Below are 17,736 nucleotides of genomic sequence, written 5' to 3'. Positions count from 1 at the left end.
AGATGCCACACCTACTCCCTGTCACCAAGAGCACAAACAACGCTCCTCGCTATTTATATAAATAATAACACATGCAATCAGAAATCAGCCCTCCTACATTCACGTGTATGCCAGTGATACAGTTCTTCTTCTCAGTTGGTCCCTCTTGAGACTCACTTCTTTATGAAAGATTCCTCATTATACAAAAAGTATTTGCCAATTTACACCTCATAATTAACAGCTCCTAACGATTATCATGTGATTTGGAAAGAACTTCTTCACCTCTACTTAGCATTTTATAAAACGTTCTCATGGCATAGATCTTGAAATAGTCAAAGTGGGGTTCAGTCTTGAATGTGAAAACTCAAATTGTTGTATTATCAAGAACTTTATTATCATCAAGGTCTCGTATACACAACTAGATGTTATTCTGAAATGAAGTTCTTGATACCCTGCTGAATGCTGAATGCCACTAGTGTAATAAGACTGAGCAGCATGACGATAAACAGATTTCACACTTGCTTCTATGTAGTATTACACGATCTGAAAGAATTTTGACCTGTTGTGACATTATACAAACATCTCATTCAGCAGCCACCCACACTATACTTGAAAGTTTAACAGTGACTCAGCTTTATTGTAGTTCGTTCTCATATTTGAGGCAGCAAATAAGTTAAAAAACAAATTTGAGCCTGTAAAGGATATAGTCAGAGTTAGATGTAAGTAAATCTTGCAGTGAAATCCTGAAGTTATAGTGTATATACTGTATGCCCATCTACATAAAACATCCTGACTTTCCACTGCACTATGACTCTTTTTTACAAATGGTGTGCTTCTATCATATAGTTCATTTGTGATAGAATCACATTTCAAGACAGTATTGTTTGGTGAGATTTCCATACAACATGTTTTGGGGACCAAAATTCGGGTCAGAAAAAAGAAAAAAAGAATGCATATTTATGGATGGGGAAGCACAGATCTACATTTTGTCTCAACACAACTCTCAATGGCCAGGCAGTTTATATGAATAAAATGCTTGTGCATCTCAACCAGTAATGGTTTCCTTTTATTCCACTGGGCTGTCAAAGTCAATTTAGATGCAACCAAAAAAAGAGTTCTTTATTTTTTTAATATCGATTAGGGTTTTAAGTAAATACCTGACATAATGCTACAACAGACAGGAAGGTAATTGCACTGTAAAGAATGGCCCTGAATTCCCCTAGTGTGTGTGCGTGCACACACACACACACACACACACAGGATTGACTGATGCAGACACACACTTATTTCTCATACATCTAGGCGGACACATACATGTGTTCACACAAGAGTACTTTAGATACAGTGTTTTCGCTGCCTCTCAGAAGTACACTGTATGTGTGTGTGTTTGTGTGCGCACATATTTGGAATGAATAGGGTTAGGTTTGCTGTCTTGCTTTTACCTCACTTAGTGATCCATCATCTCTGTGTTTTCCCTCATCTTTCTCACCCTTCACTTCCTCCAGCTCTTCGTCCAGTCTGACACTGAATGCTGCTTTTATCAGTTTATTAGAGCTTGATGCGTGTCTGGCAATGTCAAGGACACTGACGTCACATTTTAAAATTTTCATTGGATGTTTGAGATGAAAATGGACTTGCAGTGATTCAAAGCATGATAAATCAAGGACAGTCAGTGTGTTCTTACTATTCACCTTGAAAGATATTATTTGAGCCTTTTAAATATAGTGCTAGTCCAATAATATGATGAAAAAATATGTACATTTTATGTTTACATAATTAAATTAGAAATTCTACCTTCTAAAAATGTTTATCTCTATTTTTCATGAAGACAGTGGAGATGAAATGTCCAGTGATAGTCTGGGTCTGGCTCCATATGAGGAAGACTCTTCAGATGAAGAAGCACTGACGGATGGACATTTAACCAGAGAAGAAGAACCAGGGATTCCTGCCACACCTCATCAAGAAGATTTGCAGACAGTTGAGCAAGAACAGCTGTCAGAACCATCCATGGTAACATGTTTCCATATTCTCACATGCTTTCTGCTTTTAAGCGGAAGAACCTTGGCCTAGTCTCTTGTTAGTAAAGTATTATTACATCAGCTCATTACTTTTGATAAGACCATTTCTTACTCACAGCCATCCTATTGAATCCAGCATATTTGCTGAAAAGTATTTGGTTGCTATAAACAAATAAAATAATTACCACATAGGCTGTAGTTTATATGCCAATGTGCTAAAGCTTGTCCTTGAAGTGTCTCAAACCGGGTAATAAAATATATAAATAGGCAGGTTGTAGAAGTTTTAGACAACCACATCATTGCATTGGCCATAATCACTCTATAGAACGTACAGTTGGAGCTTCTTATTGTAGCTGACCTGATCTATCAGATAACATTTGTATCGCACTAATTACTTTATATTATTCATCTATAGCTCAGAGACACCTAAGGCAGTGATGTTAAAGGTGCACACCATAAAGGGGAGAAAAGAGAAACAGAGTGGATTAAAAAGACACCGCTTGAATGGTCCCAAATGACCTATCAGCCATTTAATAGTACAAATCCTTTATACTGTGACAGAGGAGTGAAAAAAGTAGGGGGGGGTGGTGCTTTATTAAAAAGCTGGAGCAAAATGAGTTTCGTGATTGTGAAGATGGTGGTTATCTGTGGCCTCTGGACCTGAATCAAACTGCTCCTAAAATGATTAGATAGTAATTTTTTTCAGCTCTCTCTCCCTGTTTAGACCTAATTTTTCCTCTCTCATCCTCCATATATTTCTCATACTTTTCTCTACCTCTCTTTCCTTTGGTCCATCTTTTTGTCTCTGTCTCTTCTCCATCTGTTTTCTTCTGTCCATATCCCATAGTTCAGGGAACTGCACCATCCTTTTTGATATGATGAAGCATTGGTCTGTACTCCAGTGTTCCCTGATACACAGGATCATTGTGTTTGGTCTCCTGACATTTCATTGTTATGCCTCTCTTCTTTCTTTTGCCCTGTCTTCCTCTTGTCATTTTCCATCCATGCTTCATCCTCGCTCTTAGCAACACTATTCCCACACGGCTTCCCTCCTATTTTCTCCCGGCCCATCTGCAGTGTCTTTCAGGTGTTATGGCTAGCATGCTAATGCATCAGATCTAATCTTAACTGAACAGAGCTTCCTCATTTTACCCCTGTCTCACAGGAGGATACTTGCGGGGGAAGAACAGCTAACCCACCACACTGTTGTGAGATGCTCTCACCAGCTCCAGGGGTTAATTAAAAATCAATTTATCAAGTGGAAACAAAGGAAACACGGAGAGAAGGGAATAATCTCTAGTGAAAGACGCCGGCTTGTTAATATGCATTTACACAGGAAAAAATGAAAAAATACAATTTTTATTATGCTTACCTATCATAATAAAAGTTAAATTACTATTGAATTTCAGGTTGTACTTTGAACTGATTTGGTTAGGATAAAAATGAAATTCAAGCTGTGAGACAAAACTATTAATTCATCATTCTACTGTACTTTCCTCACTCTCTTTACCATTTCATTTTTATGCCTCCTCAACTCCCACCATAATCTGTCTTCTTCCTCTTCTCCTTCCTTCCTCCCTATCTCCCTTTGTGTTTAATCTCTCCATCTCATCCTCATGTGATCTTTTCCTGCCTCACTCTTTCTCCTTCCCTGGTACGTCCACTTACCCCCTTCTTCCTTCCATCCCTCCTGTCTGCCTGTTTCCATATTCCCTCAGGTCATGCATAAGCTGGGTCTGAGTGCTGGGTCTGGATCAGAGCGGTCCTGTGATCTGGATGGGTTTCTGCCTCTGGGTTTGGATATGAATTCCGGTCACTCCGACACACCAGAACACACATACTGTGACTCAGTGCGCACAAGAGAGACTACACCATATGATTCAGGCCCAACAGGTAGGATAAAAAAGAGCAGCATTTTTAGATATGATGTGTGTGCCTGTTTTTTTTTTTCCATTTGCTCCTTTTTTTCCCTTTAAACTGGCTCATGTTTTCCTATAAACTACTGTACATCAGAGAGTGCCTTTGCTGTTTTTGTGCTTCAAGAGATTAGATTGTGAAGATTACCTCTGTGTCCAACTTTTGCCTGGAGATACTTTCCAATTTGCAAGCGTTATTCATATCACAAAGGCCTCATAATAGGATTTAGAACAAATATGTAAAAACGTAGAGCTTACATGAGAGATGAAAATGAGTTTTAAACCCAGAGGAGCGCTGGCTGCTTGTTGGAAAACGAGAGATGGGGGACGACACTGATAATTTACTACTGGTGGGTCCAAGGGGAGCTTTCCTGAGATGCCTTTTTGCGTGTGTGTATGTGTGTGTTCATGTCTTTGCCTGCACGTGTCTAAGCCTGTGTCCTTCTTTTTAACTCATATTTAGGGCCTCTATATACTTAAACTGTAGGTGAACACAGGCACACAGACTGCAAGTCCATTTTTCATCACAAAGACTCACTCATGAAAAAAAGACAGCTTTTTCTGCTTGTTTCTTTCTTGGCTGAAAGCTGTAGATAATAATGCTTATGTCCTTCACATGACACACAGAGTTTACCTTGACTTTACCTTTGTGAGGAGTTTTGAAATACATGTTGTCAGTGCTATGTCATCTATCTCATACAACGGCCCTGAAAACCTGTTGTTTAATAAGTCAGTTACTGTGCAGAAAAAAAAAAATGCGGTTTACAATCGACACAAAGTCTGGTGCAGCACAGTCATCTGTTTGTTTATATTTGTTTTATTTGAATGTATTTTATTATCCATGCATTTCCTTTTCCAGCTAGAAAATGCATAGACATTTAATGCAAGGCCTTGGATTTAACTTTACTTTCATTGCTTCTGTCACCTTGAACTATATCAGACAAATACTGCTGTACCAAGATCGTTTTAAAAGCTTCTCACATTAACCCTGTCTAGGTTTTTAAAATTACTTTTTTAAAATTTTGTTACTATGCTAATGATTTGTGAACTAGCCAGAACAAGTTGGAACTGTTGGAGGTTTAGCCTGCTCCTCCAAATTGCATCAGAGTTAAAGTACCGGTAATAATATTTGGATTTGAATCAGGCGCTATAATTCATCGTGGCGCTCATTACACCTTGTACTCTTGTCCAATGCTGTATGTTTCAAACAGCACTCTATTTTAATTCAGCAAGGATTTCTAATTCGTACTTTGTTTGGTTAAGTAAACTGCTACAGGCCAATGTGATCCTATCAACCTTTTCCTTCATCGAATCTCAAAGCTCAGCTTCTCGCTGTTTCATTGTCAAGATTGCGTTAAATGAATGAGGTTGACAGTGAGAGACTCCCGCAAGGGCACCACTACCCTCCTCGCACCATGCAGCCAGCCGCTCGTCAAACCCCGCACTGTCTCTGCCACCATCGTTAAAGCTCCAAAGTTAATGAGAGAGAAAGGTTAGAGAGGGGGAATATCACCTTGACAACACTCCGCACTCATTTATGTCCCTCTATCCCTCCATCTGTCTCCTCTATTTTTTTTCCAGGCAGGGCTGAGATCCAACAGGTTTTATATGTCTCCTGCTCTACCTTTCCACCTCTCTCTCCTTTCTGCTCTTACTCCCTGTCACCCGGTCAGTCAGAAAATGAGGTTGTTAGTGTGCAGTTTCTGTCTCATGTGCATCCAGTCGAACAGAAAGATTGAAAGAGACAGAGGGACAGATAGACGGGACAATGGCCAAACCTCCATAGAGAGAGAGAGAGAGCGGAGAGCAGAGATGCAGGCAGCATTCTCAAATCAAAGCAGGCAATTGGATGAAGAAATTGACAGAAAAACTTCCAAATGGTATCTCTGTATGCATTTCCAAGTAATTTTTGGATCTCCTTTTTTTTTCCAGGAGTTTCAACCCTCTCCATTTTCTTGTGTGTGAGTTTAGAAGCCGGCTGTCTGACTCCTCTCCTCTTTCCTCTTTTCATTAGCAGCAGATTTAGACTAGTTAGTAGATTCTTCATCCAGTCAATCGTACTAATTGATTGGCTAACCACTGGAGAGAAAGAAGAAAACCGCGGTAATTGTATTGCTGCTGTCAGGATTGGCTGAACAGGCTTGTTAGGCAATATTGGTTTGGTCCAGATGCTGCTGCTGAATGGACGCATGGATTATTGTATCAAATGTAATAAGACATGCTGTGACTTTCTGTGAAGTTTCTGTTTAATGAGTTCAACCATTTGTAACAATGACCTGGATTCACTTCTTAAATTTGCCATGAAAAAGAATAACCATATTCTGTAATTCACACAGCAGCTTTCTATTCTATGTAACACTGATGTACTGCCGTAGCAAAAAGGTTATTCCATGCATTAGATCTATATGGAATTACAAACTGTTGGAGTTAGATAGCAAAGGAAATGAATTGCTTTTTTCATTTGCTAGGCATCCGTCCAGCTCACAGCAGTGTGACATTTCATGATCTGTGTCCTGGGATTTCATTTAGATTGTATTCAGATATTCCAAATGTTTTTGGAGCATGTAGTGATGCTTTTTAAGCGGGGCAAGCAGAGACTCTGACAGAATAAAATGTATGTTTCTGGGCATTGTGGCCCCCGTCTCTTACTTTTTCACTCACTCTTTCAGGGTCAGAGGGTTATTGGCCAAGCAGCAGCCTCAGTACTGGTGCAGGACACCTGGTTTTCAGTGTGATGGAAGACAGCCAGACGCTGCCAACAGGAATTCACTCAACCACACCTACCAGGAGAGAAGAAATATCAGCAAATAAACCAGGAACATCTGGTAAGTGTGCACGTCCGTATGTGTACTCGTCTGCGTGAACACTATCCAGCTCTACCTCTTATTTTTTCTCTCATACACCCACATCTCCATTTCATACACAATTAATACATCTCATTTCTGCATATATCCATATTTTCTTGCCACTAAGTATGCAGGTTTCTTTAGGAGATTATACTGTATCACTCTCAAACACAAACAGGCACACACATCAGACACGCACATACTGTACACATACACATGCAGGATTGGGAGTCGTTCCAGGAATATGTCCGCTCATCACTTCTCTTGCTCAGTGCCCAGAAACACTGCGGTAATCTGTTTATGTTGATACACACACGTTTACATTTACACAAATAAACAGAGACACCTGAGAGATAAAATGATTATCTCTTTTACTCGGTGATGTATGTAATACTCCCAACTGCTAATCAATTCACAGGATTCACTTCCTCTTTCCCTCCACACCCACTTTACTGTATACTAAACTGTGTTTATGATGATTTAATTCCTCTGTTCTGTTCCTTCTACACTGTCAAGCCACTGAGCCTTGCCATCTGTTGTCTTCTTCATAAATCTTGCCCATACTGTCCTGCCTTGCCCTCAAACTTTGCGCATTCATGGAATTCTTTATCATTTTTATGTTTAAATCTTCTCCTTACTCTATTTATTCTTTATATATTTATTTATTTACAGTTTTACCCTGAGGCACAGAGACCCACATTGTGCTCCCTTGCCTGAAGGTGTAGTTAAGTTCAATACTTTGAACGGAGGTCTGCACTTTTAAGGCCACTAAAGAGCTCCAAACCTTTACAGCGTGTTTAATTATCATCAGAAATACTCGGCATGTTTTCAATATTTTTAATTCCACGAGGGAACCCGAGCACAGACGTTTCTGCAAGTTGCCTCACTCTGTGTGCCTCGTTGTGCTGTCGGTGTGACACTCCAGTGTTCTGTCTGACAGCACTCTGACGACGGCTTCTTGACGGAAACATCTGTGTTTTGGCTCCCTTGTGCCATAAATGAATTTCTTGAAATAGCTTCTTTGTGAATGGGGAACCCCTTTTTCAAGTTCACTCCATTTGGTTTATTTTTTTTTTTTTTTTCATCTAAGCTATATGTATGTTGAAAAGACGTCAGTTATACCTAACATTTCAATTAATCATGTGAGAAAGATACATTTGTCACTGAATCATCATGACTTAAAGCTATGTATGCTGTATGGAATACACACACACACACACACACACATATATATATGTATATGTGTGTGTATAGTACATCCAGTGCATGCAAAGTAAGATTGAAATCTGACTTTCCTCAGGAACTCTTGAAAGGGGTCATTAAGAGAGATCAGATTTTAATCTCACACTCAATTTACACTGAATACATTTTAAATTGAGCACGGAGCTTTATCGGTAACCAAAATCTAGATATATGTCCTATCTGCTTTGAAACGGAAGTAAATTGAGTCTGCGGATGTGTGTACGTGTGAGTGCACATGTGTTAGCAGCGCTCTACTGCATGCATCATTCCTCCCATGCTGCTTAGTTTGACAGTGCAGGTGGTTGTGAAGCACTAAGTGGAGGTTCTGTGCCAGCTGAAAGACAGAGCCAGGCACTGAGAGCAGGAGGAGGGAGGTAGGCAGAGTTAAGGAGACAATGGAAGATTGAAAGAATGAAAGACTTAACACTGGAGCTGGTTAGACAGCACACAGGATGAGGAATCCTTATGCCGCACACACACACGCGTGCGCACGCACGCACACACACCATCATAGGTTCTCAATAGAAGCCTCAATATAATTTATAGTGAGCAGGTGGGGATGGATGTTCAATCTGATTCAATTTGATGTGGCTCGCAGTGGAGTGGGATGAGACACCACTCCATTCTACCGACTGTTATGATCGTTTCTCTGTCTTTCACCCTGTTTCCCTGAATCCCAAATTGCGTACCCCTCCCTGTCTTCCTCTACTTTCTACTTCTCTCTCCTGTCTTCTTCTACACCTCCTCTCATCTCTTTCTTACACTCACACTTTCTGTAGTGTAAGATACCCTTACTGTATGTCTTCATGCACGTCAAAACATCCATCTCTAAACATATCTCTATTTCTCTCTCATTCAGAGTCAGAGTCTAACCAGTGTGGCAAGTCTACACCACCACTCTCTTGGGTTCCTGCTGCCTGCAGCCAATCTAATCCTAGGTCGGGCTCAGAGATGTGTCCAGCATTGCGCCCACTGTCTCGGGTAGCCCAGGAGATCATGGAGATCTGTAGTGTGGACCAGATGGGCTGTGAGGACCCTGACCTGGACACTGACACAACTTTGCACACACTCCATGAACTGGAGCAGGAACTCAGACTCACGGCCAAGGGTACGGACACACACATACACTACATTCACAAGTTTGCAAACACACCATCATGGTAAGGCCACCTGTGATGAACACATCACTCTGCATTTAATGTTTTATCATAATTGTAATAATAATAACCAAACTAAGGTGTATGAATGTACATCATAATCATGTCTGATGAATAAGAGTGGTGGTGATGGTTTACTATAACCTTCCTTAATCTACCACAGAAACAGGGAAGCAGGTTTCAGTATTTGGTGCAGGAAGCAGTGGAAGTTGAGATCAGCAAGCAAATCATCATTTCACATGGTGGGTAACATGCACTCATAAACTAATGCAATCACGGTGCCAAGAATGAGTATGTCTCACATGGTCCACTGCTAATCCAGGGCAGGTGACAACTCAGCGTGCTATTGCTCCATAATATTTTGGTGACTTTTTTAAAATACTTTTTCATCAACAAATACATTCACTTTGTCCCACAGTGCTGTTGAAATGTGCAACCTAATGTAATCTTTAAAAGCTAGATCTGAGTAATAAATCACCAGCTATAGGCCTACTTAGGAAGGGACAGGACTATGGTCTGTTATGTTGTGTTGTGCTATTTGGTATGGACAGTGTTAGAGATTAATCTGGAATCATCTAAAAAAAGTAACTGATCCGCGTTAATGATCTGCGTACATGGGAGTGGAAAGAATAATGACAATCACATGGATGTTGTAATCTTCTTTCACTTCATCAAATGAAGTGTTTGTACAGCAAGAATATTGGGTGGAGGAGCAAAAGAAAGCCTATCCAGATATGGAGACTTCATCTCGCTTTATTGGATGACATTAACCAAGAACACTCCAAGAGACCAAGGATATGGATATGTTTTTAGTCATGATACTTTGAAAGACCACAAGCTTGAACATTGAACCACAAAAGATAATTGCATTGTATCGAAACATTAAATCTTACAGCTAACAGCAGCCAACAAAAACTCAAATAAACATGAACAAAACCCACATCCAGGGTTTCCCCAAATAAAGCAGTTACCCTCATCTATCAGGGAACACCTCCAACTCACAGCCCCCTCATTGGCACAAACAGTGCTGAACAAGTTGAGCATAAGAGAAAAGAAAACTGCAATGATAGAAGCCTACTCAGTGTGTTTACACTCTCTTTATGTTACAAAAATAGAATTTCAAATGTCAAATCTAAAAAGTTCTTGGCTTCAGCCATATTGCTGAATATCTTTACTTGCTCCTAGTAATGAACATGGAGTCTCAACTCAAATCTCCTTCTCCCTCAGCATTCTCATGGAGGCTTTACTGTTGCTCCATCACCTCCGGGGTGTAGTCTGGGAAGATTAAGATACGATGACCTTAGTAATCCATCGAGGGCAGTCCCCCAAGACGCTGAATCTTTTTTCTCCTGTGTGAGATACACCCATGCAATTATCGTGCGTCAAGTTGGAGACAAATTCAGTTGGCCTCCTTTTCTCCTTACCTGCAGGGACACCAACGATATTTTATGTTGTTGCGCCTGGATCTCCCTTCCAGACCTGAAAGCTTGGCTCGGAGCCTTTTATTTTCTTGTTGCATCTCAGCTTCTGAAATTTCCACGGCATGATTTTTTGTTGCCAATCTCTCAGCGAGCACTTGCTGGGCGGACGCAAGATTCTGGAAACAGCTCATCAAAGGACACTCCAAGAAAAAAAGAAAAAAAAAAATTGTGCTTATGTTGCAATATGAACATTAAGCAACTATTTTATCCATAGATTGTGAGCAATATTTTTTCAACAGAATTAAATTTAAAGAAAATACATATTTTGGTTTAGTTCCATTAAGTGTCCCAGTAACAGTGACAGTGAACCAGCATGCACAATAGCAGGACATCCCCTCAGTCGAATACAGCAGTTATTAATAGACCTGTTAGTTTTTTTTAGTTAGCTCTATGAAGCATGAAAAACATGAAAACAACATGGGATCTTCAACATATTTCTTCCGAGGAAAACTCTCCACAGGATGCTCAAACTGTCCTGACATGGAGAGCTCTGTCCTTTACAAGAAAAAAAAGTGGTGAATGTGAATGATTAGCTGGGATTGTCACAGCTTCTATCATGGCCACCTGTAATATATGATGGTGATAATATCTGATCATCTTTTCTCTACGATCCCACTCTGGGAAACACCCTAGGCACAACAAAGCTGGGTTTGGCCCCTCCAATAGTATCACAAAAGTAGAGTCCCATATGTTATTTTTACGGAACCTGAAAAAGTTAATATGTCCGAGACATTTGCATGCCCTAGAGAACTTAAAAGTAATAGCTGCAGCTTGGGTAGCTGTTAACATTCCCATTACAATTTGATATACTAGAAGGCAAATGTACGTACGCCCTGTGAGAATTTCATACCCTGTGTCTTTTCACCATGATCATCATGTAATCCATTGCTCTTTGGTCTACATGTCCCCACATTCCTCCACCATTCCAATGGTAGCAGTGGGGGGTAATCCCTCTTTTTTTGTGCTCCGTCAGTCCTCCTCTCTGTCGGATATGTGGAGTGTGTAATGGATCGTTAGCCTGCAGAACAACTTCAGCTTTGACGACGACTGTGTTGGGTGTGTGTGTCTGTGTGTTGATGTGTTGTGTGTGTGTGTGTGTGTGCGCGTGTGTGTGTGTAGTTGGCATAATCAGCGCTAGAGGCCTTGTGCTGAGCTGAGCACTGTGAATATCACATTGAGATGTGTAATAACTGGATTAACACATACTACACCGAGTGCTACCAAAACAGCTCTTTACATCCCTCAGACATGTACACACACTCAGACATGGGTATAGCTGCACAAGTATCATCTCTCCTTCATCATTATTGTCACATAACAGTTTTGGTCAATGTGACATTGTTCAAAACATAGTTTTTTATTTGTGTCACTGCTTTTTACATTTTCTACATTTATCATTTATTCATTTGTTTTTGCAATTACACTGTTCTATACCATAGAGCCAACCAAAAACAATGCTGTAATTCTTTTTAAATGCAGTTTGTACGCTAAGACTGCAGACATCTAACACAAAAACTGCTCCTTTATATAAATATAAATTTATGGTACCATCCCCCATCTCAGCCACACAGTGCTCATGTACAGTGGTCTCTGCTGCCCATCATCATATGTCAGGAAAACTTTTTAGTTTAGTCTTGTATAAAACCTAAAAATATACATACATTCATTAGAATTCCAGTAATGGGATATGTACACCTGCACAACACACAAGTGAAGGCAGTGCCATGGTATTTAATGTGCAGTATGAGCACATCCATTAATGCAAGTGTGTCTGCTATGACCTAGTCTATGTTTACCTCAAATCCAGACAACTATTCAATTCATCATCTATCTTTGCTCTGACTCAACTGCGTCCAGCTGCCTAGCTGTGCTTTAGTGTTGCCTCAGTCTATTGGCTGTCTTTGATCTAACCTTCATTCAGTGCATACTTGCACAGCAGTGTCACATTAATATTTGGAAAATGGACATATTCAGAATTTTCTGATGCACCTTTTATACAGTACAGCATTTGCACTAACCTTACAAGAAGCTTAACATCGGTGATTAAGAGCTCAAGTTAGACATCTGAGATTTACCATCTGTGTTTGCTGGCATTGACATTTAGCACCAGACCTCTGCTGAACTGTGCTTTTATTTTAATTTACTTTATTTTATAATGTTTTTGATCTTTCATGACTATTTTGACTGACTCCTCGTAAAATCTGAATGTCAGCTTCTGCTCTCTTGTTAGTCTTTACACTCAAAGCTAAAAGTCTGAACAGAACATTTGAAGCCTGATGGGGGGGGTGTTTGTGGGAACAATAAGCTTTAGGTTATGATACAAACCAATGTGTGGGAATGCTTAATTATGGAATTTTGCAAGAAAAGCAGACCTTGAAAGGCACGGGTCATTTGAGGACTTTATCAAAGATGCAGCTGTCAGCAAGCTAAGAAAAGGAAAGAAAAGCAAAATGTAGCAATGCTTTAAAAGAGATACAAATTATTCAAGCAAAGTCAGTGTGTTACCAGCATCAGACAGCGGTCTGGGCTCTCAATTTAGAGGTGCAGACAGAAGCTCATGTCTGCTTCTCCAAACTGGTAGCGCACTGATCACTGTCTACTGTAGGTAATATACTGACTATGCATAAGTATCTCATACAACTCCACTTAAAAAAAAAAAAAAAACTTTCCTTTTAAATCTAACTGTCAAAACCTGTCAACATCTAACACTTTATAATAAATTGAATGTCATTGAATATCTCAGGAAAAGTGAGTGGATGGTTGATGACATGAAATGATATACAAAAGAAAAGGTTTCATAATACAAGCCACACCAACGCATCTGTTTGAGGATCACTGCAGGCTGAGATGACAGCAACAGAGCATCTCCTCTGACACGAATGTCAGCTCAGGTGGGCGGTGTGGATGGCATTGATATGCCCTGCTGTCTTTATAGAATCTAAAGTTAATTTGACCTTGTCATAATCAAATCCAGTTAATGGTATCTTCTCTATACAAGTGCCAAAAACTTTTTTTTTGCAGTCCTGGATTCAGATTTGATAAAGGACTGTGAGCCTACAACTCTGGTGATGACCAATATAGATGCATACTTCAGCTTGTGTGCCCGTCTGAAAATGTCACAGTTGTTTTGGAGCAAAATCCATGATGTCTGCATCCATAGTTACAAAAGGCTTAGTGCATCTGTCCCTTAATCATAGGTTGGTATTTGAGTGCTGTGCATATAGGATGTTCTGCCTTTGATTGTTGGATTTGGCCTTTCAGGGGCAGAGTCAGCGAGGAACAAAAGGAAGAGGAGGCGGCTGCACAGAGAGACCAGCTGAGTGTCCTCTTACTACCCTGAGATAATCACACAAATGCACTCACAAACACATGTTTATGAGAGGATAAAGCAAACAAAAGCCCCTAAGACTGAACCTACAGGGAGCTCGTGTGCAAATAGATGAAAATAAAAATTTTAAGGCGTTGAAATGACATTGCTGATTAAATCTTGTTTTGATTCAAGTTATGATTTGTCTCTTTTTTTTTTGTATCCATGTTTTTTGTGAACAATATTTGTGTTGTTGCGTAAGCTGTGAGATAAATGCTTGTTGAAGGTATAAAACAAACAATGAAGCAGGCGAAGGAGGAAGACGAGGGGAGGTGGCAGGAAGATAAACGGCAACTTAGGTTTAATTCTCAGTAGGAGTCTGCTTCTGTGTGTGTGTGTGTGTGTGTGTGTGTTAGGTGACAGGCGTTAAAGGGGCAGTTGGCTGTAGTGGAAATTTTACCTACAGGGGTTGATCACGGTACATTTTTCTCTGTTGTGATCAGTTTGTTTTCTAATAAGGTTAAGGTGGCACTGGATCAGGTCAGGCTGACCACACACACACACACACACACACACACACTGAAGAGGCAGGTGATAAATTATGTTTGTAAGGGAGGGAATGAGGAACTGTGCCAATGGCCGCTGCTGCCATCTGTCTGTATGTGTGTGCAGGAGTGGAGGGAAGATAAACAGCAGGCACTGGAACTGGTTTGTCGTCTCTCTGGTGAATGTGTACATGTACTATTGGTGTGTGTGTCAGGTTTTTTTTCTTCCTCAGTTGAGCTGTTTTGCATTACTCCCCACAGCCAGTCGTAATCCATCATGGCTGAGTTCACAACCCACCATCCACTACTTTATCTGTAGCCGTTGCACATTTGAGGATCAAGCAAGGACAAACAGGAGAAAATCACACCTGTGTTACACAACCAAACACACACAGGAAGAACTCGGAGGTGGAATGGATGTCAAAGGTGACAACTCTGTGATTGAATTTAAGATTAAGGTTCATTTGCGCATTGCATGTGCTTATGCGTGGGAATATGAGCGCAAGCGCATGTGGCCTGGATCTTTACTTCAGTCACTGTGGAGGGATATAAGGGTATTTTATTTGTCCTGACGTTAATCGCTAGAAGCGGACAGCAAAAGCCCTGTAATCCGACGGCAATCACCACAAGGCTGATTGATAGTACGGGGACAGAGAGAGAAAGGCAGAGAGACCAGGAGTGGACAGGGAGAGAGAGAGGTGAAAAGGTAGATCTTTGTTATTGTGTCCTTCACAGAGTTTATCACTTACTGTTTAGGAGAGGAAAATAACAGAGACATAAATCTGATGGATATTGAACCGCTAGGCTGGGTTTAAACAACTTTGAGATCTGCACTCTCTCCCTCTCTCTCTCTCACACACACTCCCACTCTCGTGCATACAAACGGGACGAGAACAGAAAAAGAGAGCTGACCTTTGTTAGATTCGGAGTTGTCTGTGATGTTGTTGATGCTGTCAGAAAGACAATGAAACTGGAGGAGTTGACATTTAACTCCACTATATTAGGTGACCCTTCTCTGAACCGGAGTTCAGGCTGGGTGTGTTGCAAAAAGAGCCGGTGGACAAATATCCTAAGTTCTGAAACTAACTTTTTTTTTTTTTGTTCTTTTCAGGGGGCGAATTTTGAAAGTTTTTTTCCTCACAGTGAATTTTGATAGAAATCTTGTACCCTTTTCATCTTTAAACATAACACTGTGGCCGTTGGTGGCAGATCTAATAGAAGAATGCGGTTCCATTTTCCCTCTCTGTCCCCCCAAGAGTCACTGTGATTTTTAACCATATCACTTATTTTAGTTTTTCCGTGGGTTTTGGCATTTTCTTCAACAGCAAGTTGCACGGTGGAAACATTTTGTTCTGCCTCTGGCTGCCAGTCCACTCGTTTTCTGATGAAAACCCATTTGATTTTTCCTACCCAGAATGCCCTGAGAGGACCCCTTTTGATCACAGTCTCACAAGTCACCTGCAGTGAGCTATAAAGGACAACAGCTGCATTCATTGTAAGACAATTTGAGTCCACATATAAACTGTGAAATGGGTGGAATGGAAAAAAAGGGACGCCTCTAATGCAGCTCTCTACTTGTTCCTCATTTTCTTAGCTTTTTTAAATAACCTACATGAACATGTGTAGTCTTCTTTCCTTTATATCTTATGTTTCTGTAGAAAAAACATAATTTCTGCCTGGATAATGCTCAGTGATAACATATATACATAAACAAATATAAACTAGGCTGTCAATTGATTAAAAAAAAAATTAACTAATTAATCGCAAAAAATTCTGTAATTAATCGCGATTAATCTATCAATTAATCTATCAATAAATTAAATGCATTTTTCTGAGACTGAAGCTTATAATGAATATTTATTTATGTAAAATGATCAAATTAATGTAGAATAAACACAGAGAAAGTATATTTAAATTCATTCATTTTATTGGCTTATGGTGCACATATGCACAGTGCAAACAGAAAAAAGCCAGAATGAGGAAATATACTGACGAGTGCCACACTCCTGTAGTGTAGACTGGGTGTTTTGCTTTGAGGTGATATGTTAAAGTCTTGTTACTTCTGTGGAATTTAAATTTGGCTTTGCAAACTGTGCAAATTGCCTTGTTTTTGTCCAAGGAGCAGTCGGGCAACTTTTTAAAATGAAATGTTCCCCCTAAAAGTCCTTATCCATCTTTCCGCCATAGACTCTTCTTTAGTTAGGATAGATCATAGACATATATACATAGACTCTCCTTTAGTTAGGATAGATCATAGACATATATACATAAACGCCTCATTGAGCAGGTCGGTCCGTTGCTGCGATACGTTACGTCCGCCATATTGGATGTGGCAGATCTGCCCGTAAACTAAAACAAACAGGGCCGGTTTTAGCTGTGGGCAATGTGGGCGACCGTGCAGGGCGCAGTCTCCGTGAATGCTTTAAGTTAATGCCTCCTATACACTCACTCACACACACACTAATATATCTGGGAAACAAAGCTCTACTTTGCCACATCCAAAATGGCGGCCGCCACCGGAAGTAAACAAAACCGGGTTCATTGCGTTAATTTTTTTTAACGCGTTAATTCTTTAAAATTAATCGACAAAATTAACGCGTTAATTTTGACAGCACTAATATAAACATATTTGAGGGAAAAGATCTCAGTGAAGGAAAAAAAAAAAACATCCTATCTTGCTTCAAATCAGCATTGCATTTTTATTTAATCAAGACCATAACTATAACCGAGTGCTGTGATTCGCTTAAAATGTTACTTATGTTTTTGTTGTCAAAATGCATATTTAATAAAGGTGATGAAAATGTACCCTCTGCAGCATTACTGTTTTTAGTGATAATCACACTTATCCTTTAGAAGACAGCTTGTGTGTAGGTTTGACTGACCAAATTAAATGTTATATATTATCTTATATTTTCTTTGATGTAATATCAGAAATGTTCCTTTTTTCCGCCGGCGGGAGAAGGGGCGTGTCTCTTTCCCAGTTTGATTGACAGCAGCTGGTAAGTTGAACTTCCGACGGACAAATAGACACAAGGTAAACAAACGTGTAAGCTACACGTCATGGACGGACATGGACGTCGTTAGTGGTGTTTGTGATGAGGAAGGAGCACAGCAGCATCTCGCCACACCGACGTGACATTTGCAGGTAAGTCTGTGTGTGCTGCAGCCGAGAAGCTGTCTTACCTGACTAGCTTGCAGACTCTCAGATGCAGGGCTATGATCTCTTAACCTGTGGTCGGCCTTGC

General features: G+C 40.2%; 1 protein-coding gene and 1 long non-coding RNA gene across 4 annotated transcripts in view; one reads left to right on the top strand and one right to left on the bottom strand.

The window, feature by feature from the left end:
- LOC109136692 (cell wall protein RBR3-like) overlaps positions 1-14,140 on the top strand; it is a 25,692-nt gene extending 11,552 nt beyond the window's left edge. The window contains exons 7-12 of one of the 3 annotated variants that reach the window (XM_027280872.1): positions 1,808-1,989; positions 3,716-3,890; positions 6,583-6,738; positions 8,861-9,109; positions 9,322-9,400; positions 13,901-14,140. In XM_027280872.1, coding sequence (XP_027136673.1) covers positions 1,808-1,989; positions 3,716-3,890; positions 6,583-6,738; positions 8,861-9,109; positions 9,322-9,371 — 812 coding nt within the window. In that variant the 3' untranslated portion in view covers positions 9,372-9,400; positions 13,901-14,140. Of the gene's footprint in view, positions 1-1,807; positions 1,990-3,715; positions 3,891-6,582; positions 6,739-8,860; positions 9,110-9,321; positions 9,401-10,588; positions 10,887-13,382; positions 13,498-13,900 lie in introns of those variants that run through there. The other 2 variants (XM_027280873.1, XM_027280874.1) reach the window with 2 other exon arrangements.
- Positions 9,421-17,736, bottom strand: LOC113746168 (uncharacterized). Its single transcript, XR_003462648.1, has 3 exons — positions 17,675-17,736; positions 10,583-10,779; positions 9,421-10,507 (listed from the first exon to the last, which is right to left on the bottom strand). It is a non-coding gene; the product is annotated as an uncharacterized LOC113746168 (long non-coding RNA).

This window comes from Larimichthys crocea, chromosome VII (assembly GCF_000972845.2).
Source record: "Larimichthys crocea isolate SSNF chromosome VII, L_crocea_2.0, whole genome shotgun sequence".
Lineage (NCBI taxonomy): Eukaryota > Metazoa > Chordata > Actinopteri > Sciaenidae > Larimichthys > Larimichthys crocea.
This window is presented reverse-complemented; position numbering and strand designations above follow the sequence as displayed.